Below are 25254 nucleotides of genomic sequence, written 5' to 3'. Positions count from 1 at the left end.
AAAGATATTCATCGAAAGCTGAATCATGAACACGAAATAGCTTAGAGCACGGAGGTAAAATCACATTACAGCAAGGCGGTTGATTTTTAACCTCCCCGCTTAGAGCCATACTTTCGTACCAGGTAATTGCACGGGGGAAACAAATGCATTTCACAGTACTGTACTTAACGCTGTTAGCCTGAGTCTTTCACGCAAAATTGTTTGCAGAAAGATCACCCTCGGTGTAACTGTTTTACGCAATAAAAACACGACCAAGAACGACAGGAATTTAAGGTAGGCCTAGCTTCTGGGACCAGGGAATCAATGATACGTGACGAGTAAAAAGAAATTAAATCCGTAAACTATAGATCAAAAGGCAAAACGTCGATATGGATGTGTCGGCTGATAGCTTTCTGGATTTAGGGATTCATAGTCATTAACATGTGGCGACATGAAAGAAAAGCCGACAGTCTCAGTGGAAAACCGATCAGGAAATCTTATGGGTTGATGGATGTTGGTACATTGAAATTTTGCTGGAACCTATAAATCCAAAATTTGTTGGTTGTACAAAGTAACAGATCAGCTAGCTCGCACGCTTGTTGGAAGCACTGCTGCAATACGGTACATAGAAAGATATAGTACTAAGTCAAAGGCTGTGTTTAGTTAGGCCCCTGGCGCACATTCACGAATTGGCCTCCCGAGCACCAGCCGAACTCCGGATCCCTGCAACCATGGTTAGGAGTAGTGCGCTGCATGTGGGGCTGGAAGTAAATGACCACCGCACAAAGATTTGCTTAAATGTAGATATCTTTAGTGCAAATCTGTTCCATAATGCTCCTTTAAGTTTTGTACCTCCCACAGGACAGAGTGGATACCCAGAATTTCAAACGTAAAGCATCAGTCAGCAGAGCTTCTAAGCTCAGTAAAAGCATACAGTCTGTAGATAAAAAAAGAATAAAAAACGATTCTAACTAGACGTATGCCAATCCTCTGAGAGAACGTCACTGCTACTTTGTAAACCATAGAACAACTTCCCTGAGATTTCCTAAGTTGCTCTGATAATTCCTGATTTGCCAATTAAGGGAATTCTTTTGAGCTCATTTACAGCTCAAGTACAGTCGCCGGCGATTTTGTGATGGCTTACACGAACGCTTCGCCAGTCTATTGAAGAAGGCCGGAGTGATTGATCGAAAGCTCTTAGTGAGAAGCATTATTTGTGTTGGAACAAAAGTCTGAACTCTAAACATGTAACTACCAACACAGACGATAGTTTAAGTAAATCTGTTACAAGATTAATCTGTTGTCTCTTTTCCTTTACATTGTACATGACACAATATAACAAATTTTTAAATCTTGAACTCAACGCCTTTCATAACGATCTTGAAAGTTTAGTTTTTGTCTAACGTCTCATACAAATTGTTACTTTTATTGGATCTAAAATGAAAATGCCACAAAAGGCTAATTCATCTTTTAATATCTTTGGAACAAATTCCTCCGCACACTAAAAGCTCCCTAGTGGGGAACCTTTGCAGTGTGTGTGAACCTTTGGTGATGACTGGAGCTGTACGTGTTCCTGTGAGATCCAACCTACACCAGACCTTTCTGCATGGATGATCAAATTCATCAAACAGGTTCCTGAATGGATGAGCGCCTCGCTACCCCAGGTGTGCGACGTGAAACACCCTGTCTTCAATACGGGCCCAACAGGGCAGGCAATGAAAACTATTGTCATGCCGGGCAAAGATTGAATATTCATCGTTACAATAGGTGCGGTGTTTATGTGAGAACAAATTATGCACGCAATTGTTGTTTTTATGTTGCTAAACTCGAATAATACTTTGTCATATAAAGAAAAGGAGTACTACCGATCTACAAAATGCAACTGTCAACGAACAGCCTTAATTTTGCATGTTCAGCATATTTTGGAAGGTCGTCGATAGACTAGGTAGAAGATAGGTCCCTAAACTTTACCCTGGGGAACACCTGATGTCACAAGTACTGGGTCCAACCTAATCTCCAATCAGATCTTTTGGTGGCTGCAAGAAAGCATAGAATTAGCCAGACAGTTGGTAGTGTCATTTTGCCCACCGGCTCTTCTTTCATTATTCCCATACCACCTTATTTGAGCAAAACGACAACAACACTGCTTTTATTTCACTTTTATTGATTTTAACGCATCTTCTCAAAACAACTATAGTATGTGGCCCTTCATTGCTCTTTACATCACACCAGATGGACCAGCTTATGAAATATAGATGGGCCTGACTTGGAGTATCAATGTTTGAAAATACCTTACGCAATTTTAAGATTTAATAGCGAAAAATGAAAGGTGCAGTTCGATTTGGTATGGTTAAATTAGCGTTTCAGGCACTTGCATTTTAGCCGTGTGATACCATTATACTCATGATATACAGTACAATTATAACACTAGTAGACAGTGTGAAGGTGAACATTACTACACAAGCCGCTATGTGCTACTTAGTGGAATATAAAGCCTGAAATGAGTCCAAAACGTCGTGTGGAAGTGGGCGATAAGGGAAAAGATTGTCGTACTTGACATTTACAAATAAAGCTAACTTAAGTACGTTATAAGGATGATTCATATTGCTCCACTATCAGACGGACACCTTGACGGTGAACAGAACCTGATCTCTGACGCCGACGGCGGATTACATGACATGAAACAAAAGGAAGTTTTATACGTGTCTAATTTGCAAGAAAATCATGTTTATGGCATATTCATTACCTACGGTTTCTACCCCCCCCCAACAACTTCGTTATTTTTCTTTTCAATTATGCAAATTATCTTTTAATTAGACGTATTTGCATTTAAGAATATTCACTGAATTACGTGAACTAATTGATGTAGTTTGAAGATGTTGTTTTTACTCCGTCAATACTTTCATCAGGTTGGAAAGTCACTGAATAAAGAGACTCTTTTCACACAACCAAGAGGCTTATTCAGCCGACGTTTCGGTGACCGTCTGTCACCTTCCTCAGGGCAATTCTGACTGGTTCACGTTGCCCTGAGGTATGTGACAGACGGTCACCGAGACGCCGTCTTGGTTGTGTTAAAAAGAGTCTCTTTATTATGTTTACCGAAGGAAAACATATTGTTTTTGCTCAGTTTCTTCCTCTTCATCTTCTCCAAAACAGTGACCTCTGACCTGACCAATGACATGATTTGTTGACGTCTGTCACAATGGTGACTGGTGTTGGGTTACATAATGTTTCAATTTCATGGTCTGCTCAGCTCCTCTCACCATATACTAGTAGTACATGCATGTTAATGTGTTTGAGTAAGAATTAACAGAGCAGACCATGTCCGAAGGTAAACATTATGCATTTACTTTGCAAATGTTACGTCTCTATTTCTAATTCTATTGACGTATTGTGTTTCATGTTTCCTCAGACACTTGTTGGGTACCCGATCTCGCCAGACCTGACGGTGTACCACTGCCAGCCGACCTGGCCGTCCGTTGTCTACCACCAGGTCTACATCGTCTACGGAGCTCTAGTTATCTTCCTCCTCCCCTTCATCGTTATGGTAAGAACCTGGCCGTTATCCGTCTATCTAGCACATTTAAAGCCGCGTCCGAAGCCTGGTAGTGGCGGTGGAGGCTAACAATAAGCGTCTATGGCTTTTCACCTTTATTTCCGCTTGTTCAACTGATTTTGATATACTAGTATTAGATCCTATGAATAAATTCAAGTACATACAAATGTATATTCTGTAGGTAGTTTGCCGCATACATCTATTCTGTACGTAAGATTCACGTGTCCTGTATTTGGTTTTGTTCGATCTTTTATAGTTGTAGTAGACCATACAACAAACAACATTCCTTGTACTTTTGTCGACTCATTAAATAATTCTGTTATTATCTAGCCACATTTGCCCTGTATTGTGTCCCATAGGTGTACACGTACGGCCGGATATGTCGTACTCTCTGGGTCAGCAACAAGCTACTGGATGTGATGACGCAAGGCCAGGCCGGCCACCACCAACCCACGCAGTGTCGTCTGTAAGTCTGATTCGTCAAACGTATATACTGACATAGATTATCAGATTAGGTTTCTTAGTGGGTGGGTGCTAATGGTTTTTTCCAAGTAGATATTGAGTAATTTGTTGGCAGCCGGCTGTTGCGTTCACGGTACTACAGTCATAGCGGTATTGAAATGAAAGGCATCCAATGCAATTTCAGTGAATCCGTCTGAAATTGACATTTAGTGCCATTACTTATCACATTTTCGTCGTCATTTCACCCTTAAAGTGTTTGTTCTGCTTGTATAAAGTTGAATGTTTTGATTTTGTTTGCACCCTTCTAAAAAAAGTGTTACAAGTTCACGAAGACTTCCGTCTTATATACGGACTCTTCTTTATTGTTAAATTTACAACGTGGGTCCGTGCTGTTTGGGATTCTACGTAGTCCTCCTTTCTCGTCGATAATTGGCCCTATCCGACGGTGTCAGCAAGTGACTCGCCTACAGAATAACGTTTTATCCAATACTTCGTTCAGCAGACCGTGCACGATCGATATAAGGCCATAGCAACTATGCGAGGTATCGAAATATCATCAGGCGTAAAAGTCGTTTTCATTTCTTCCGAAAATAATTTTAACAGCACAGTAGAACATAGGATGTTGGAGTGTATACAAGATGTCTGATAGTCATCGAAACGTAAGCAAAGTGAAGGACTTCACTGCTTGTGTAAAAGAAATGTTAACTAGTGACAGAAGTCTAAATCCCTCCTCCTATGAAATTGCAACATGATGTAACCCAACACTAGTTACCATGGTGATAGACTGTCTGGCCGAGGTCATTGACCTTTTGTGTTTGGAGAAGAGGAAACTGATAAAACCTTCGGTAAACATAAATATCGTTTTCAGACAACCTCCCCCCATGGGACTTGTGGTCCGCGTCAGGGGAAGCACCGCCCACTCCTCCAGCAGCTACAGAGACGGGACCGTCGTCTTTTCAAATGATAACGGATCGTCGGCGTCACCATGGCGACGACCCAAGCCCACCTTCATGCCACATCGCAGGTGTGCCCGGATCGTCAACCGAAACTTGGAGACCTTCCGGGAGCAACAGGGCAGAAAACAGGTAGTTATATCTGGAAAGTGACTTTACAAATGTCAAATACGATGAACGTTTATCCTATCGCCCTTTCACACGATGTTTTGGACTCATCTTTCGCTTTACATATATCCCAGGAAAGGGCAAATGACTTGAATTGAAATTTGCATACCTTAGACGGCAATTAGAATAGCAGTTTTGTTTCTTCTTCATAATGCCACCTTATTCTTTTTTTAAATACGTTTTATGATAATGTTAATAATATTAGTTTTCAAGATAATAATCATAACATTTTCACAATAAATAATCTTAATAAATAATGATACTGTTGATGATAAAAATAATGCAAACTATGATAACGTTATAAAAGTTAATGATAAAGATCATAATAATATTGTTATCAATAATAATGTTGATGATAGCAATGATAAATTCTGTTCACCTGGTTCCAGCTGATTAAGATGCTGATAGTGGTCATCGCGCTGTTTGCTATCTGCTGGGTACCGCTGCTGCTGCTGAACATCCTGAAGGCGTTTGACGCCGTGAACCCGTACACTCCCGAGGTGTACTACATGGGCATCGCGTTCCAGCTCATGGGATACGTCAACAGCTGTGTCAACCCTCTGTGCTACGCCTTTATGTCCAAGAACTTCCGCCAGGTTTGTTGGTTTGTTTGTTTGTTTTAATCTCCACTTCCAAATACCTTTGACCAACGAGCTTTGATGAAAGCTCCTTGCATTGACCCAGTGTTGACATCACGTGACAAGTCTGGCTATGGGTCAGGCTACTGGAGAAGACCAGTTTTACCTTCAAACAGGATCTCCATCAGTGTTACTATTAATTTCACACTGTTCTTTCTGGAGTCCGCATAGTTGATGATGGAGCCGGTGTTACATGGTTCACTGTGTACTGAAGCTTAGGGTGTTACTGCTACTCACTGTGTTGACCCTGGTGAAGATGACAGACGATCGTCGAACCGTCGGCTCTTGTAAACAAGTAATTGTGAATACAGAACTTCGACATTCAAACAAACAAACAGACAAACAAACAAACATGTCTTGTTCTTCAGGTGTACCTGCGCGCCATCGGCTGGCCGTGTGACGCGTTCCATCGGATGTCGTCCTGCACCAGTACCAGTAGCGGCAGCAGGAGGACCATGGCCACCAAGATGACGTTCTTCTCCGAGTCTCACATCTCTCCCAACAGAGACCCGGCTACAGGCCCGCGCCTGCAGATGGAGTCCACTCTGTAAATGTTGGGAGATCTGATAGCTGTGTACCGCTTAGAGCACAATACATCGATATATCGGTTCCCGTATGGGGCATCATGAGCCACCCTAATGCTTAGGGCACAATTCTACCCCCGGGGCCCGGCCGGGCAGTTTCCAGGAACAAAAATGATTTAAAAGACCAAAGAAAAAAATATAGTTTAAAAACTAGCCACGAGTACTTCTTGTAGATATTGTTGATATGACTTGTTTTTCGTTCACACAGCCCGGCCGGGCCCCGGTTTGGAAATGTGCCCTTGGCATATAAGCCCCGGCTGGGCTCAGAAGTCCGGAAGACATTGTCAATCAGGACCCCATTTCCATTAATAAAAGTAATTCAGTAAACCACAGTGACGCTACCCTGTAGGGAACCTGGAGTGTTCCGGTGGGCACCCGGGGAATGTATATGTCGCCCTATCTGTGCAGTTGATCAGAGATGTACATCATTAGCCAGGTTTAGCCAGGTACAGTTCTTAAAGGTAGCATGATGTTCTGTTGTTATTCCTAGATGCGCACACGAAAAAATAATATATCCAGAGCTAAGATGTGGTATTATTGAACTATATGGCTTTATTGAACGATATGTGTGTCTGTACATATATGTAGATACATGTACAAAGTATAGCGTTACGATTTAGGCACTAGATTTGAAGCTTTCTTTAAACGATGGTCGATCTTGGATGAATGATGGAATGCGAGATGTTTTTGAAAGAAAATTACTATTTCCACTTTCAATATGGTTGTTTTGAGCGTGACTGTGTATACCCGGTATGTCATGTAGTATTTATTGTTTTTCAGGCAAAACCTGTAAATAACGTCAGTATGACGACGTCTATGGGGTGTCAACACCGCTAGAATAACCTGGAAATATAATAATAGACGGAGCATCACTCCACGTTTGTATTTCGATGATGGTGTAAACATACAGTATTTAATGCCTTCATTTATCCAATGGCCTGATTTTGTTTTGTATTATTAATGTCTTACTTGGCTATCTAACCTGGATATGTGTCGACGAAAGGCCTGGACCACAATTAGATGTTGATGATCATTACAGTAACTACACTCCAAAATTTATCAAGTTATCATAGAATGCTCAAAATGTTGTGATGTACAAAAGGATTTTCAATTACTCCAGTAAGCAATATCTTACAATATGTACGTAAATTATCATATTAATCAAGATACTTAAGAAAAAAAAATAAACGAAGCGAAGCAAGAGCGATGTGATACTTTCCTTTGGTGTTAAGGGCTTTTATAATATATCAGTAAGTAATAGAATCAGCAGATAAGTCGAGTGTGACATTCTGAAAAGGTGCCAATTTGAGATGTCTCCATTCATTCATCATCTAGTTCCCATGGGAGCCCTCTGCTTGTAGATAAAGGACTACTTGCCGCTATCCCAGGGCCATTAGTATGTATGAATCTTTTATTTCAGTTGAGGGCTGATATAATAGAAGTGTTATCTGAAAGTGTCGGAGTGCCTGAAGAATGATACATCACGTGTTGGCGATGATGAGTAAGATAACTGCAGACTTAAGTTGACAACCAGAAGAAGACTTGCGGGCTAACTTTCATTACGCCGTAGACCACACTGGCTTCATTTCATGGAATCCTCGCCTCGTTTTTTTTTCCTAGGATTTCAAAATATACCTGATCTATCATTTTGAGATCGGATACAGTCTTGAATTGACTTGGTAATGCATTCCACAACTTTCATTCCATAAACTGATTCCTTGAACTTTCTTTTATTTTCACAGTTCTTTGATTAATATCGGTCGACCGATGATGATGATGATGATGAACTTTCTTGACATAAGATACGATTTGCAACTAGAAAGGCCGACATTTGCTTGGGAGCAAATACAGCATATTTCAGTCCATCTCCATCCCACGCAATAGTGGATTATTCCAAACTTAAAAACTTTGCAAAACTGGCAAAGGTTCTCAAATAAATGAATTAAATAGTAGCTATATGAGAACAAAGATGCAACAACAAGTACTTTGAATCTCGAAAGCTTTACTAATCTTATTACAGGTATGCAAAAACTAACAATGATGAGATTTGATACATTTTGAAGGTCTTAGGCACATAAAATTGAATGTGCGGGTCATTACGCACCACTTAGGTGCAATGTGACCTCAGGTAACCCGCAATGGAACACGTGTTCCATGGATGGAACCGGACATTCTTTAGATAGAACATGGAACAGGTATAGCACTTTTGGCCCTTTTTTTGCTGAAAATAGCCATTAAAGTCCCCCAAATGAGTCATTTGGAAGTGGTTTATGCCAAATATGTGACTGCTATTCTGTAGACACATGTTCAAGGTACCCCTATACCGAATTTCAGATCATTTGGTTGTAAAACCAGGGCTCAGGATCCAAAAATCCATTTTTTGGCGAAAAATGCCCCAAAAAACCTTCATAAAATTTTTTCAAAGGCATGTATCAAAAAAATGGAAAAAACGCCTGGGGGTATTGGCTCACTCTACCTCCATGCCAAATTTTAAGTCATTTGGCTGAATGATGGCTGAGTTGAATCCCTTTGACTGTGTGGCAGGAGGAGGAGAAGAAGAAGGAGGAGAAGAAACATCAGAGAACACAATATATTTCATCCATACCATGGTATGGACTGAAATATAATGAGAGAACACAATATATTTCATCCATACCATGGTATGGACTGAAATATAAATATAAGATATGCGCATTATACGATAAGGTATCAGTACTATACACTTTGATATAGAACTTAGAATTTGACATCAACTACAGTCATCATAGGCCTCTGTACGTCTAACTAGACGTTGGGTGGTGTGGTGTTTGTGCTGCAGTACTGACAGTGACTGATAAAAGTCGCTTCTAATCTAAGCAAACAAGCAGATCGGATGCTTGTAATGCTTAAGGCAAGGTCATTGCTTAAGGCAAGGTCCTTACTTTAGGTCACATTTACAAACCCGGCCCGTCCAGGCGGAAACATATATATATCAACATTCAACAGTATACATAAAAATATAAACTTTTCATATATGTTGTGTTTTGTTGTATGTTTCATCATACCTTTCGTTCCCAAAAACTGCCCAGCAGACTGTACACTTGTTGAATTAGTCTGTTGTTGTTGTTTGTTTTTAATGACCTTGCTCCAACTTGGTGATTTAGCCACCTCCCGATGACGTGGAATGATAATTTTGCTCTATTGCCCTTCTTAATATCCCATTCACTAGTTATAGCTATTATAGGTAACTGTTACTAGGTGTGGAATGAAACGCCGTCTCAATGAAGATTGTTTGTAACGTTATATCCATTCTCCCACGGCAGAGCCCATTCCTATATAAATAGCCGTTGGAGAATGTATCACGGAATCTCACAAGGTAGAGAGACGTGATGAACCACATGAACCGAGAAAATATTTTTATCACAAGTGTTTACATGGCCCAATTTCATTCAGCAGAATACCGGTACCGGTTGGATATGCGTTAGCAGTTGTTGTACAAATATCGTATGCATGAAACAACAAGTCATCTGATGCTATTTTTTTCAGGGCGGCAAAATTCTGTATTATGATATCTGTCTGATTTTTACATTTACTGCCATTTTCACATTTTGTACATCATTTAATACTCGAAGCGTTTGAAATAGCTCCAAAAACAAGTTACGCGATTATTCTTTTGGGCAACGCCTTTAATAGCTTAGGCCACACCGATTTAATTTTATGGATGACATCCTCTGAAGACCCCCAAACTAGTGCGCGCGGGCGAAAAAAATAAAAATCCGGCCAAAAATAAAAATGCTACAAAACCACAGGAATACAAACCTGGTATTGTGAATTTGGCGCATTACATAGCGACGTATACGACAGGCCGACACATGCTGGATTTTTGCGGAATATATGAATCGACACTGCCGTACGTATGTTCTGAGTTCTTGAGTCTTGGAGCTTCGGTAGCCTGGCTGCCGTCAACCAGAGTTATCACCACCATGCACTACCCAGGCCTAAAGCCAGGCCAGAGCCTCGGAATACGTGATCTTTTTTTTTTTTTATTGAGATCGGGCGAAAATCAATGCGCGCGTGGATGTCATCCATAAAATTAAATCGGTGTGGCCTTTATAGTCGAACCAGCCTGCGATACAAAACAAACAACAGTTTTTAATCAGCGACATCGCATTTTTGCCTCACAAATATCAGTATTCTAGGGGACAGGACTGATTCAACTGACTACAGTTAAAGAATGACCAGAAAATTAACTTTGAAAATCAAGTTTTGCCGCCCTGAAATTTGCATGGAGGCTTTCAAAACACCCCCTTTTGCGAAATGGTACCGCCCACCCTCATGACCTTGGTACAGCTGATCTATTCTTCTATTCGCGACACGATGGTGCTTGACATGACTGTACTGTGTAGCGGTAGTACTGACTGACTGATTTGATGTTGTTGATAAGAGATTCCATGTTTAAGGTAAGATGATATCATTCCTACTTGTACATGTACAATCGTGTGCATGTTTCTTGCTAATATTTTACCTTAAAGTAAACTGTCATTCATTAGTTGTCTGTAGAATGGCCTTTCTTTAATATGGACAACTGGACAGTCCGGTTTCCAATTAGGTCATAAGTGTCAACAGACCTCGGACATATTGTTGATTCACGCACGTCTTTGTCATTGTTCAAATATTTCGTATCTTGTTTTGATGGTGGCGAATAATTTTGTTGTTGTTGTTTTGAACTCGGCTATCAGAGTCCACCAAGAGGTCAGGGATATCATACCTCCGTTGTATTTAGTTAGCTGTTTTGTAAATTTATTGTTTGAACGTGCCGCATTGATTATGCAAATTAAGTATGAAGTTTCAACACATTGTCAACATTATGAAATTCGCACCATTTACCACAAATGTATTATTCCATTTTTGGATTGATTATGCAAATTAGGCACTTATATCCATATTTGATAGTTTTCTGTCAGTGTAATTGTGTACATTTGTTTCAGAGTGTTAGTCACATTGTGTGTTTATACTATCAAATCTAGATACATTTTTAGATATAGTATTCTTTAGGAACTACTTACAGTAGTAATACTGATTCCTCTTCATTATTTTGATGTTACGTGAACTTGCAATCAGCCTTCAGACATGTATTTGCAATAAACATGATAAAATATTTTATTCTTATCTTTTTGTAGGTGAAACACCATGATGTCATCTGTATCCAGTATAGAACCTGTGTACCTGGTAACATTCCTGGTGACTATCGTCGTCTGCCTCTCCATCTTCAAGTTCATCGGTCCATGGATATTGAGAAGGATGACAAACAAATATGACACCCTGTCCTTGACCAAAAGAGTGGAGGTAAACGAAACGTAAGCATCACTAAACTCAAATATCATGATTTTATAATAATGACAAAAGATGTGGGCTTCACTTCTTAAGATTCTTGGTACAATGTATCACTCTTCTGAAAGAGTTTAACAATTACCTAATACTTATTAATACTTAGTAACAATTAAATGACTTAGAATAGGTAATATAAAAAGTCATTGTAAAGTACCAAAGGTTTGCATTTGAATTCAATGACATAAATGTACAAACCCTATCTACTTATGATGATACACACTCAGGATAATAAATTGAATGAATGGCACACAAAATTGTACATTGTAATATTATAATGTTAATTACTGACATTTGATTTGATTATGTATTTTCACAGTTCTTTAATTTTGCACACATGCCTAACCTCATAATGCATATGAGTGACTTGAATACATTTTGCTGTCAGAACTTGACAGTATTAAATCAGAATGCTAAATCATTGGTACTTTGCATCTAAGCATAGATATATAATTTGGTCATATTGCTAATCATGTATTCCCTGTCCATAGGATGATGGCGCTGGCCCATTCGTTAGTGGTTGGTCTGGCATCCTGGTATGTGTACTTAACAATGGACGACATCAAACCTACACTGACCAGGTCTGTACCTCATCTTGTTCACATTTATTACTACAACACTAACACATGAAGTTTCATACTTAGGAGGCAGACAATGACAACCTGCATTTTATCTTCATACTCCTCTACTTTCTAATAGTAACCTTTATTCTAGCAAGGGTCTTTCTTTTTGAATTTTTGCTTATGATGGACAAACTTTTGCTCGTAATTTTTGATGGACAAAGATCAGAAATAGCTGTCATTATCATATAATAATATGAAGGCTCTACCAGCAAAATTTGCTCCTTGAAATGCAGGAAATTGGATTTCAGACTCAGAGCATCAAGAATTGCCCCTGGACCCCCCTAGGATATTGTCAAGCCTCTCACCTAGCCACTCAGCCACACGACCGCACCTATTGTAGCCTGTGACACTATAGATAAACTATATATTGCTATATAACTATGTAAACATCAGATGTGCAGTATGATATTTTATTGATCTAGTTACTCAGTACAACTGTCTGCTGCAGGTACAATTCTCCACCTGTCCTGTTCATCGATTCTATCTTCTTTGGGTTCAGTGTCTCGGGTAAGTCACAGATTGTTGTATGTACTACATTCAACATGATTCAAGATTTCTAACATTGAAACTCATAGTCAAATTGAAACCTTTTCATTGAAAGGTAAGGGGTTACAATGTACTTTTGTTGAATAATGGTTTTTGAACAGTTATTAGGCCACACCAATTTAATTTCTTGGTTAACGGATTTTTCTAGAAAAATATGGGAGCGGGCGGGCGAAAAAAATAAAATAAAAACAGGCAAAGGTATCCTATTATGGCCCAAAATGGTACGATAGGAGCCATGAAGTCAACACACCAGACTGGTTCAAAATTTAAACAATGAATTTTGAACTTTTAATGATACCATTGCATTGAAAGATGGAATAACTGTAAGAACTAGGAAGAAAAGGACTGTTTTCAACTGTTCAGGGCAAAATATGAGCATTTTGCAGTTGATTCTGAATTTTTATTTTTATTTGCAAATCAGAAAAAAATGAAGCGGGCGAATCCGTTAACCAAGAAATTAAATTGGTGTGGCCTTAGTGTGATCCATACTATATAATCCTACATTCTGATAGGTGCAGGTAAAATTTGTGTGGTGCAGGTAATTTTCAATGTTACCTGCAGCAGTGCACACAAAGCCACACATGTACAGGAGTGCAGATAAAAAGGATTTCGACCCCTGAGTTGCTCAATTTGGTCACTCAGTAGTCACAACCTAGTGTAAAGAGCTGGTCTCTGTTAGTTACTTTGCATCAAGTCAGTATCTTGATAAATGTACTGGTAGTACTCTAAGTTATATGGAACTAATAACACTGTTTTTTTTATTTTTACAGACCTGATCTTGCTGCTAATCTATCGTGCTTTTGGACTGCCTTTTGTCGCACATCACATTATGGCTGCATTCAATGGATACGTTGTCTTGGTAAGTTGGTCATCAATTTACTAAATGTTAGTTATACATTGTATCACAAGTGTCAATTGTATTTCAATGGTTTCACTTCTAGACTTCAGTTCTAGATATTCACAATTCCATTTTTAGATTTCAATGTCTAGCAAATCACCCAGGCGACAGACCCTCTGATTACTATTAAGCAAGTTTAAACTGTAATTTCCAATTACATAAGAAATTGGACAGACCCACATTTTTGACTGACAGTGTACATTACACCAGTCTTAATGTCAAGGAATGAACAATCCGCTGCTTGTCAACAAAGATGGAGAACGCCACAGACTTTCTGCATCACATGATCCACTGCCCACTAAGTCATGTGACACACTGTGTCATCTGCATGATTAACTTGTCACAGAAGCAGTGGATAGTCCAATCTCAAGTGACAAAGACTCAAGTTGGGTGAGTCCATTTCTTGTGTTTAAAATAACAGTACTGTTGAATTCGCTTCATACAGCAATTTTGGTAAATTTTTGTCCCAAATGTGTCCTCCAGGCTTACCGCTCCATGCCTTACTACTGCCTGACAGGGATGATGATGGAGCTGTCTGGTCCATGTGTCAACAGTAGGTAGGTTCAGCTATTATATAGTGATATATTAATATTAAAAAAAGATAAATATGTTATTTGAGGTTCATGCTTCAACTCAGTGATCTATGATAGAACTATTTAGGACTACAAGTGAAAGATCAGTCAGAATAATTCTTAGGAAGGAGTGTCTTCTCAGCTGTTGCTGTTTTACTGAACTGTGACTGAAATGAGACTATCATTAACTCAGTAAAATTACTGACTTAACCGATCAGTTGCTGACAGTCACATCAGTACTTTAGCAGTCTTATTGAAAACACATGTTGATGAAGTTAATGTTTCTCCCATCCCTCATAATAATAATTCTTAGGAAGCATTCATTAATAAGTATTTGTCAATTGCATTACAGTCATGACAGTTAAGCTGCTTCACTGAAATGTTACTTAAATATAAGACTGATTAGTTGCTGACAGTCACATATCAGTACAGGTGCTTTGCCAAGGGTATGCAGCCATATTGAAACAAGATGTTGATGATTGTCAACTTTCTCAAACCCCTTCCAGGTTCCTAATGAAGGTACTGGATGTCGACCAGACGTCGTCACTTTACATCTGGAACAGTGTCGCTATGTTGGCGTCCTTCATCGCTTTCCGGATGACGGCAAACGCCATCAACGCCTACAACCTGTTCTGGCTCGCCTTCACAGACGACTTTTATCAGCTGACTTTGGCGGAGTACGTCTGTTTTGTCGGAGGTGTCCTCATGTTTTCAGTGCTGAACTGCATCTGGTTGAGTAAAATGATCAAAGGGGCAATGAGACTTTTACGTGGGGATAAGAAATATGACTGAACTTTCTTAAACAGTCATTTCTTCATGTACACCATATTTTTATTTTAGATTTTTTTGGGAAAGGTTGATATGCACAAGAAGTGGGATTCCCCTTGTTTAAAAAAAAAGAGATTTTGATTTTAAAAAGAAAAAAGTTGATTTTATGTAGTGAAATAACTATATAGAGTGACATATTTTATGCTGCTAGATACTTGTAGTTATTGTTTTTATTTGAAAAGAAATTCATGTAATGAAGCAATTTACTATGTACACAATATTTCATGCTGCTAGATACTTGTAGTTAAACTTCTACAAGATGACCAGTTTTGGAGAAGTTAAATGTATTGCAAAAATTACACGACCTTTAGGTCGAAGTGTATTTTATTCAATATTTATTAGGAGTTCTGAACCAACTAGATTGTTTTGTTGAACTTGTGTGATAGACATTGTATTTATTATAAAGAAACTAATAGGTAGAAACACAACTATTGCAACTCAGTGCTGATCCAAGCATTGTGTAAGACTAAGGAGGAAAAATGTTTTGTTATAAAAATGTGATTCCTGTTACAGTTAGTTGGCACCACAATTTACCTTCCAATGTTTGACACACATTACCGCGGTATGTTACAATATTAGATTTTTGTCGTTGACAATATAACTTACCATACTCATTCCAGTAACTTGACTCTAGAGTATACTCATATGGAACATGCTTAGTAGTAATACTAGTATACAACATGTATTTAGTCCATCTTATTTGGAAAAGATAGTATATGTTTATAATTTAGTATTTTGTACAAAGGTTCATCACAAAGGCCAGTGCAAAGTGCAACTGCAGTACTACAGTTACGCCATAGTTACGTCAGCCACAGGTAAATCTGACCCTGCAGTTTGGAGACAAATCGCTAGAGGCCACTGCTACACGGTCCATGGGCCAGGTTTCGTCCTGACGTTTCGCCGACGTCAGGACGTTTTGCAGTCAAGGGAACGACTATTTCATACTCTGAAAGTAATTAATTCTAACAATAGCGATAATCATTAAAAAAAAAAACAATTTCAGCTAAAAACATGGGACGGCAAACCATAACAGGAAACTGCAATTTCGGCGGCGTTTTCGGGAATGTTGCTACGAAAGAGACCCTACATTTACTATTCAACATCACCATCTCTTGATCAGCACCAAGGTCAGCACCAGTTAACATTTACATTCGGAACAGGCTTGACCGTGCGATATTCTGATAAATAAAGATTTTTAACAGCAGTTTCTTGCTACAAATGCAATTAACATTGGATCCTTCTGAATCGCCGCAAAGTTAGGCTGTTCCAGGCTACGAGATCCTGAAAAGCCGCACGGTCAAGCCTGTTCCGAATGTTAACTGGTGCTGACCTTGGTGCTGATCAGCAAGAGGCCTGGAGCAGAGAAACTCTACAGAGGTGTGTGCTTTGAAGATAAATCGCTAGAGGTCGCTGCTGCATGGTCTAGCATTGTTGACCTCCAGTGCAGTGATTCATATGCAAATCGTATTTTCTACCACTGTACTGTTGTGATTCGTCTGCGGGATTATATCTGTTTTCACCCCAAATTATGGTTGTCCCTTATGCTTGTCTGCTCTGTTAACTTGATGTACGGAGGGTCGGTGGTCTTCAAATCCCGCTAAATACTCAACAACGCGACCAATTCTACCGTATACCGTATCGCGCACCAAACACAACCGGGCCGCCATGTTTGTTTACATGTTCGGTGATGTTGAATAGTAAAAGTAGCGTCTGTTTCGTATCAACATTCCCGAAAACGCCGCCGAAATTGCGGTTTCCTGTTGTGGTTTGCCGTCACATGTTTTTAGCTGAAATTTTGTTGTTATGATTATCGCTATTGTTAGAATTAATTACCGTCAGAGCATGAAATAGTCGTTCCCTTGACTGCAAAACGTCCTGACGTCGGCGAAACGTCAGGACGAAACCTGGCCCATGGACCGTGTAGTAGTGGCCTCTAGCGATTTGTCTCCAAACTGCAGGGTCATATTTACCTGTGGCTGACGTAACTCTGACGTAACTATAGTAGTGCAGTTGCACATTCCACTGGCCTTTGTGATGAACCTTTGTACAAAATACTAAATTAAGTCACTCACAGCAACATTTTCTGTTATGTTTCGCCGTCGCATGGTTTTAGCCGTTGTTGTGGTTATCTCTATGGTTAGAATTGAAGTTATGATTAGCGTTAGAGTTGGAAATAGGCGCTCTCTTGACTGCGAAGCGCCCTGACGTCGGTGAAACGTATTGACACTATCATGCTGATGGACCGTGTAGCAGTGGCCTCTAGCGATTTGTCTCCAAACTGCAGGGTCACATTTACTTGTGACTGACGTGTTGGCTAAACTGGAGATTGTTGAATCTAGTTGTAAAAGGGAGCCTTTGAGAAGGGATATTCTGATAAATAAAGATTTTTAACAGCAGTTTCTTGCTACAAATCAACCACAGATTTGCTGGGAGTGTCTTTAGGGTTACAATTGGTTTATTTGAGAAAGAAGTAAGTCTGCATTATATTGCTGCGAAATGCCATCGCCTAAACTGTTTTTGCGATCAGCTGATCACTTGCAGAACTGGTCACAAGCTTTGCAGAAGCGGAGTTTTCGCCGTCGGAGATATTACCATATGAATGAAAACCAAGCAGATGACAGTGGGGCTGGAGGATTGTCACTGTATGCGATTTCCCCGCTGACATCTGCTTGGTTTTCTTTCATATGGTAATGTATCCGACGGCGAAAACTCCGCTTCTGCAAAGCTTGTGACCAGTTCTGCAAGCGATCAGCTGATCGCAAAAACACGTTTTGACGTATAACTCAAGAATGAAGCAATTTGTTTGGAAGGCAATAAGTAGGAATACAATAGAGACAGTAAGGAGTATACTCTGAAAAGAGGGAGCCGGGAAAATGTAAAAAGTTTCATTTTTCTAAAACTAAAACATCGGAAATTCATCCCCTATCACACCCCCGTTTTGGAGCCACCGTTCCGAAAAGGGCCGTATCTCGCTAACGAAGCCTCGCCCATTCCCAGATTTGGCCATTTCGCGAGTGGGAAAACGCGATGGGCTCTTATGGGGGGTTTGCTTCAGGTCTTTTCGGCGCTCATTCTTGGCCTTGAAACTATTTTTGACAGCACAAATACCGGGAACTAATCAGAAATAGACTATTTTATTAAAAGACTTTTTAATTCTATGCCTTTCTTCACCAGAGGAGCTTGTAAAAGCGGTTAAATCCAGAGTTTTTTGGTCACTCATCACCAACGTTTTGGGTTTAAAATGTTCCATAGTTTCAGAATCGGTGCAAATATTCTCTCTTTCTCTTTCTCACACATGTACACAGTCACACATATATCAAGAACTGTCTAAACATGACATAACAAAAAAAAAAGAACATTGGTTACTTTTCTGCAACCACACTTCATTTATTGATAAATGTATAGTTGAATTATTTCATCAAATCAAGTCAAAGATATTTTACATCTAAATTCAGGCATAGGTTCAGATAAAATAAGGTGACAACCATCTTATGTTGATTCTGATGAACCTGAAAATCTTTGTGATCATGCCCACATGCGCCTGAAGATAATTACGTTAGTACATATCTCCGACAAAAGAATATGCCGTTCCTTCTTTGACAAATAAACACACTGTACTGATGTTTCAAGTTAAAACTTTTGATCCAACACAAAGAAGTTCTCTCACCTAGAGCTTTCAACCAGTCACACTGGTCTTCCTAAATAGACTAACCCAGTGAGGCTTGTCACGTGGCTTCTTTGAAGTGTGACGTCAACACAGGGTCAAACGTATCTGGTAGACGATGTCGGCCCCCGTCTCGGTTGACTGTTGACGTCTCTTCAAAGAAACCACATGACAAGCCTCACTGGGTCAGTCTACTGAGGAAGACCAGAGTGTCTGTAACTATCAACACAGATGGATTTTAATGAAAGTATATCATGACTGTTGATGGACAATTCACAGCCTACAAGGACATGTCCGCAGTTAATACGTTCTGATATGTGTACATTTAGATTACGTCGATGAAGGTTAGACACCCTGAAACTGTTACTCAAGTAACTGGATAGATTTGAACACTGCCAGACTCTTCAAGTAGTATCCACTACTAAATACAGCTAGTCACTGACAAAAAGTGGGTGCCATTTGAAACGTCTGACAGCTTTCAAATCTATCCAGTTGCTTGAGTAATGATTTTCTTGTATACATTTAGATTACTCCCCATTCGTGGATCTCCTGGAGAATCCTCAGCAGATCTGGATCCGCAGGCAGGATCATCAGACGGATGAAACGGGTGATGACCCCGCGGAGACAGTCGGCTTTGAAGTCTGCCTTCAGCTGTTCCAGCGTGTAGCTCTGTAAGGCCGAGGATTCTGGAAGAACAAGTTCTCCGTTAAAACGCGAGGCGAAAGTTCTTATATCAAAAACATATATGTATTGATACATGTACTTATTTTTCTTATCATTACAAACGATGCAAAAACAAAAAAAGGCAACGTAGCATTCAATTTGATTATCATCTTCGACATGAAAGTTACATTCTCGGTTATACCATAGCGGAGCGGTTGTGGTCTGGGTGTGTGTCAGCAGTGTAACTCGGGAAGCTGAGTCAGTAGAAGTTGTGAAAACGAAGGTCAAGTTGGAAAATGGTTCACCTGGCGTTTTCGTACGGTACTGCAGCGGGATGTGTATGTGTGTCTGTAGGTATGCGTACGACATAACTCGAGACGCTGTGGATGGTTGTGCATGTTATTTAATGGATGGGTAAGGGTTGCAAAGAGGAAGGTCAAGTTCGATTAGGGCTTCCTAGCTTTTGAAATAATGATAGTGATAATGGTGGTTCTCACCATTTGTACCCAGGATGTTCTGCAGCTTGTGGTGATAGTGAGCCAGGATGGCGTCCCTGTGGTTGTGGAAGACGTCCCAACTCGCGTTACAGACGAAGAGCATGGCCAGTTCATAGGTCGGCGGCTGGTACCTGGGAGTCTGCCAGTCCACCAGCCTTACGTCAGTGGGTACGTCTTCCGCGTACTGTGTTCGGACCAAACACCACAGCAATAATAAATCGTCTTGTAAAGACTATCAAAGAAAGCAACAAAATCTCCTACCTGTGACCCCAATAATGTTTAGATTTTAGAAGATTGAAAATAAAAACTTTGACGTCTTACCTTGAACATGATGTTATTGACATAGCAGTCTGCATGGTTGAGCACCAGCCTCGGGTCCTTCTCCGAGAAGTGCGGCTGAAGGTCTAACTTCTCCAGGCGAGCTACGAGGTCGGCCTGGTCGGGAAAAGTTGCGGCGAATTCCTTCACAGCGGCCTGATAGTGGTCTGCTGATACAGTCATCATAGCCGAGAGATCTGAAACAGTCATGATACAGTCGTACTTCTCGGAAAGACGGACGCCCAAACGGAGCTCCAGGTGGTGTGACAGGCCGTGCAGCTGCGCCAGGGCCCCGGCTGCAAGCATCATCTCCTCACGGCTCAGCGGCTGGCCGTTGGCTTTTATGGAGAAGCCCTGACTTTTCAGATTGTCCATAACCCTGACGGACACCATGGAGCTTGGATCGGTGGCGGCGAAGTAGCATTTTGGGATGAACCACAGGGGATTAGCAACAGGGTGAGTTTCGTCATCTTCATTCCATGGCTCAGATTTGCGCTCTGTGTTTGCCACGGAGAGGAGCTCGGGAACCGCTTCGGAGTAAAACTTGATTTCATGCGCATCTAGTTTGATCTGCCAGTCCTTTATACTCTGTTTCAGTACCTTCAACGGCCGCTCGAAATCTGTCAGCTTAGCGACGAGACTGTAGCGCTGACTCGCGCCATTCCTGGTCCCCACGGCATCAAAAGCGATGATATCGCTCATGATTCCCTTGCCTTGGCTGATAGATCCCTTGACGTGGACGTCCGTGATGGTGACGCCAGGAAGGTCCTTCTGCAGTACCTGCTGCACCCAGTAGGGGGAGATGTGTTCTGCAGACTGCGGAATGTCAATCTTTGTTGTTGTTGCCATCTTCCCTTGTCTGTATTTTACCTATCGGAATTGACAATCTGGTCAATCTTACCCAAACAACTACCCAACGTAGACTCTTAATGTATTTTGCCAACCTAAAAATACTAGCAATCACTAGCAAACTACTTTCTGAACAAAGCTCTAGTAACTTTCTAGCGGAACAGGCTGTACGAATACCAGAAGTAGCTTTCAGTGAGACAAAGAGTCTGTCACTAAGCTTAGAAAGCAGTTCTAGTCTTTTTTGTGAGTAGCCATGCACCCTAGCACATGTGTGATAACTATTTCCATAGAGTTGAAAACGTTTCACAGAGACCAAGCATTCTTTTTCCCACGTACCATCAGGGAATGGAATAACTTGCCTGCGGACACTGCCCTCAGCAACAATCTAGAGGGCTCTAAGTCCAAATTGTAAGCCCAGTAACCTCCACCTCCTCGGTACACATTATTTCACCCCTCCCCCCCCCCTTGCGCAGTAAACCCGTCACGGCGACAAAATCTTCGATAGGTCGAAGGTGGTCGCCTTACGGAAAGAAGGAAGAAGAAGAAGCGTTTGTACGGTAAATATAATCCTACCTGTGAGCCACAAATCCGACGCAATGTTAGGGATATCCAAGTGCTGACCCGCCACGGAATCACTTCTGCACGGAATGAAGTCTGACTTGTCTGCGTCCTTGCACCCTTCTGTCACGGTAGTGTCATGAGGAATGGTAACGTTAAACAAGACGCCTTTGTTCTTAGTGTTTTGACTGACATAGTGAAGAATGCGTGAAGATGTCTTACCCACAGGCACGTCATATTCACACCGGTGCACACCGACCTGAATTTAACCTTAACCCGCTACTGTCATTAGCCATTTCTGGTACACCCGACCATTTCTCATACGGAACAGTTGCTCTAGGAAGCGAAGTTCTAGCACAGTTGCGATGAGTTAAGACGCAAAATAGACACACTATTGCACAATCTTGAAAGTTTATTTGTGTTGGTAAAAGTCATCATGAAGCAAGTTTAAACTGTAACGTCTTGTTTGGCCGTGTAAAAATTCTAGATCTTAATTCAGTACACGGTTTTGTTCAACATAGTTGTGCATAGTTGTATGTCTTGCCCTGAGGGGGTTAGGCCTCGGCATTTTAAGTGCTCCTCGGAATTTACAACGTAAACAGCTAAATGCATTTTATCTTCGGGCATTTTACACGTGTAACAGTGAGGTTTCAAGTGCTACTAACTTACTCGTCTGACGGCGGCCCGAACCTTTTGTCCGAGCGGCTAGAGCTTGCTTTTTTTCTGAGCTGATTTTAGATAGTAGTTGGTATGTTTATTAGTCATTTTGTACATGCTCCATTAAAACATCGTGCTTGTTCAAAGTTGTGTTGCCCCTACCGCTGATGATTATGGTGACGAAGAAGTGGACGATAGCGATGATGAATATGATGATGATTATGGTGATGATGAAGATTATGGTAATGATGATGGTGAGTATGGTCATGATGAATCTGATGGTGATGATGATGATTATGGTGACGATGAAGACGATTATAGTAATGATGGTGATGATGATGATTATGGTAATATAACAAAGTATCGAGACTGCTGTCATGCTGAAGATGACGAGTGTTCAGCTGCATGTTGTGTCATCTGGATCAGTCTCTCACACAGGTCCGAGTCTTGTAGCGCCCGTTTGGTGCCAGCCTCCAGGTTTAAACACTTGGTCACATGCCTCTGTGTGGACCAATTTGAAGACGCTCCTTAAATATAAGTACAAGTCGTCATTAGAAAACAATTAAAAGACTAAATATGGACCAATAAATAGCTAGAACTAGCCTACGATACAAAACAAGCCACCGTTTTCCGTCAGTGATATCGCATTTTTACCTCACAGATCCGGTATGCTATGGGCGATAGGATTGATTCAACTTACTACTTTAAGACCCTAAAGCTAGTCTTGCTGCATTTTGTGTCTTTAATTTTAAGACTGAGGCCTTTGAGGATATAAAGTATAATACTGCCGGTTACCTGCAAGTATTTCTGTCCCAGCCAGAAGTCTTCGTGCTGTCCTGAACTCTGCCGGGTCTACTGCAGCTCTCACCGTGATCTCTCTCCCTCTCTCACTCACTCCCTCATTCACCAGGATGTCCGTCAGTACCGTCGCCACCCTGTCATGGTCATGTTCAGCCCAGAACCAGTCTAGAGCGTCAAGGTCAACAAAAAGAAGGCAAACCGTCCCCTTCTGCGCGTTAATACACGCTTTATATACCCCCATTGCCTGCGCCAACTTGGTCAAACGTTCCTTTGTGGGACCATTCTTCACAATGCTCTGGGTTATCCTTTGATCGAGCTGCTGTAGATGTTTGCCTGCTGGGTTTCTGTTGGAATACGCTGCCGTGAGTTTGACGTTAAGAACGGCACATGTGACGGGAGGCTTCTGTGTATCATACCGGCTACATGGAGGTACAGGCTCTGTCGAAGAGCGGTAGCGACATTTCCTCAAACTTGGGTGATGACTGCTCGTCACGGTGGCTGGTTTTGAAGGTGACGCCATGTTGGGACAAGGTGTGGGCACTAGCTCAGTCCTAGTAGATTGGCTAACCTGTGGATCTACAAAGGATGCCGGACACAAAGTTAGCAAGGACTTGTGGTTAGAGACAGCTTTCAGATAGGTTAGTATTTCGACCATCGTACATCGGAGCATGTCCCTTCTCACGGACGGACGCGTGGGGACGTGGATCTCCTCAAACACAGTCCTATCCCATTTTCACCAGATCTAAGTAGTGTAAATAAGGCATTTCAGGCATGAAACTACATAGGCGTGTCTATGGATACGATCAATTAGACAGAACTAATATACGACCGACTGTTGACAGAAGGGTGAATGAGCAATTCAGTGATTGTTTACTTGTTTGGGGGTAACGTTTACAAAGTCCGCCAATTAAAGTCAGGCCAGATGCCGCTATTTTATGAGTTATTTGATCTCACAGAGCATTCCACGGATATCTAAATTTGGTTTTGGCTTCGGAACGTGGATGGAATGCCTTATTATGTGCCAGAGCATGTACATATAAAAACTTTAAGTTAGTTGCATTGACGGCGGTTTTCATCACAGAGCTACATGTATTCCAGTATCAGGCAGTAAACAGGCTAATTCACGTAACAGTCTAATGAAACATTTGGGAAAAATCAATTGCAACTTGCCGTAGTATCCAGAACCATGCTTTATCCAGAACCATGTTTAGGCACGGTTCTCGGTAAAGTACATGACTGTGAACCCAGAACCATGCCGGGAATAAATCTACGTTTTTTGATACGCAGAGACTATCCAGATGCGTCCCTGATCCTAACCTTAAGTACATTCAGGCATATACAGCGCTAGATATGTACGGTTCTAGATACAAAGGAGAGGTTGAGCTCCAATAATACACAATAGTTTCACTGAGGAACGATTGATCAAAATAGTACAGTGTACATAGTACATTTTGTACCTACCTCCGTGTGGTGTGGCTCAGATGTGAGGGGCTGGGAGAATGTTCCCTCAGATAAAAAAGCCAGTTGCCCCCCGGGTTCTTCCACAGCCATGGCGTAGCCCTGAGCAGAGTCACGTTCCGTAGATTGTCTAAGTTATGAGGGGTGTAAAACCGGTGGCCAAAGTTTGCTCACTTTATCATTGCGTCAACTGAAATGCCTGAAAGCGTTACACACATTTAACAAAATGTGGACTCAGCTGTAGTTGGTGACCAAGTTACGAGAAGGGCGCTGATAATTAGCAGCTTTTGTCTAGTGATTTTCTTATGTAGAAAATTGGCCAAATACAGACATTAGAGTTCCACGATCTCATACCTTCGCCAAAGTTAACCTTTATGACTGGTTTCTCAATGATTATGCAAATAAGGTCCTCATTTGCATAGATTACGTCAATGGATGATTTTCTATACCCGAATAGTACAAGTTGTCCAACGAATGAAAATCTAATCTTAATAAACAGTAAAAAGTAAAATACAAAAAGTAAAAAAGTAAATTACAACCACACAAATATTTTTCAATTAAAATATTTCAATTTTTGGTGCAAAAATGTTACGTAATGCCCCTAAGTTTTTACAT

The 25254-nt window shown here is 40.8% G+C and overlaps 4 protein-coding genes across 5 annotated transcripts in view; 2 read left to right on the top strand and 2 right to left on the bottom strand.

The window, feature by feature from the left end:
- The window catches only part of LOC109486376 (allatostatin-A receptor-like), a 15717-nt gene extending 9204 nt beyond the window's left edge, over positions 1-6513 (top strand). Inside the window, exons 3-7 of the mRNA XM_019790206.1 lie at positions 3392-3526; positions 3895-4001; positions 4866-5082; positions 5508-5714; positions 6125-6513. Coding sequence (XP_019645765.1) covers positions 3392-3526; positions 3895-4001; positions 4866-5082; positions 5508-5714; positions 6125-6307 — 849 coding nt within the window. The 3' untranslated portion in view covers positions 6308-6513. The remainder of the gene's footprint in view (positions 1-3391; positions 3527-3894; positions 4002-4865; positions 5083-5507; positions 5715-6124) is intronic.
- A 4990-nt stretch (positions 6514-11503) lies between these two features.
- LOC109486335 lies at positions 11504-15746 on the top strand. Of its 2 annotated transcripts, none has more exons than XM_019790159.1 (6): positions 11504-11676; positions 12199-12288; positions 12779-12837; positions 13647-13735; positions 14258-14331; positions 14853-15746. In XM_019790159.1, the coding sequence occupies exons 1-6, from the start codon at positions 11510-11512 to the stop codon at positions 15136-15138; spliced, it is 765 nt and encodes a 254-aa protein (XP_019645718.1). In that variant the 5' UTR covers positions 11504-11509; the 3' UTR covers positions 15139-15746. The 2 variants fall into 2 exon arrangements, with proteins under 2 accessions (XP_019645718.1, XP_019645719.1); XM_019790160.1 differs by having other exon boundaries at positions 14258-14327; positions 14853-14946.
- Positions 15747-19296: 3550 nt separating this feature from the next.
- Positions 19297-21165, bottom strand: LOC109486309. Its single transcript, XM_019790117.1, has 3 exons — positions 20320-21165; positions 19999-20182; positions 19297-19524 (listed from the first exon to the last, which is right to left on the bottom strand). The coding sequence occupies exons 1-3, from the start codon at positions 21163-21165 to the stop codon at positions 19361-19363; spliced, it is 1194 nt and encodes a 397-aa protein (XP_019645676.1). The 3' UTR covers positions 19297-19360.
- A 1484-nt stretch (positions 21166-22649) lies between these two features.
- On the bottom strand, positions 22650-25117 carry LOC109486339. The gene is made up of 3 exons (XM_019790164.1): positions 24643-25117; positions 23176-23757; positions 22650-22907 (listed from the first exon to the last, which is right to left on the bottom strand). The coding sequence occupies exons 2-3, from the start codon at positions 23699-23701 to the stop codon at positions 22756-22758; spliced, it is 678 nt and encodes a 225-aa protein (XP_019645723.1). The 5' UTR covers positions 23702-23757; positions 24643-25117; the 3' UTR covers positions 22650-22755.
- Positions 25118-25254: the final 137 nt, after the last annotated feature.

The sequence above is a fragment of the Branchiostoma belcheri genome, unplaced genomic scaffold (genome assembly GCF_001625305.1).
Source record: "Branchiostoma belcheri isolate BF01 breed outbred unplaced genomic scaffold, Haploidv18h27 scaffold8, whole genome shotgun sequence".
In the NCBI taxonomy this organism is placed as follows: Eukaryota; Metazoa; Chordata; class Leptocardii; order Amphioxiformes; family Branchiostomatidae; genus Branchiostoma; species Branchiostoma belcheri.
This window is presented reverse-complemented; position numbering and strand designations above follow the sequence as displayed.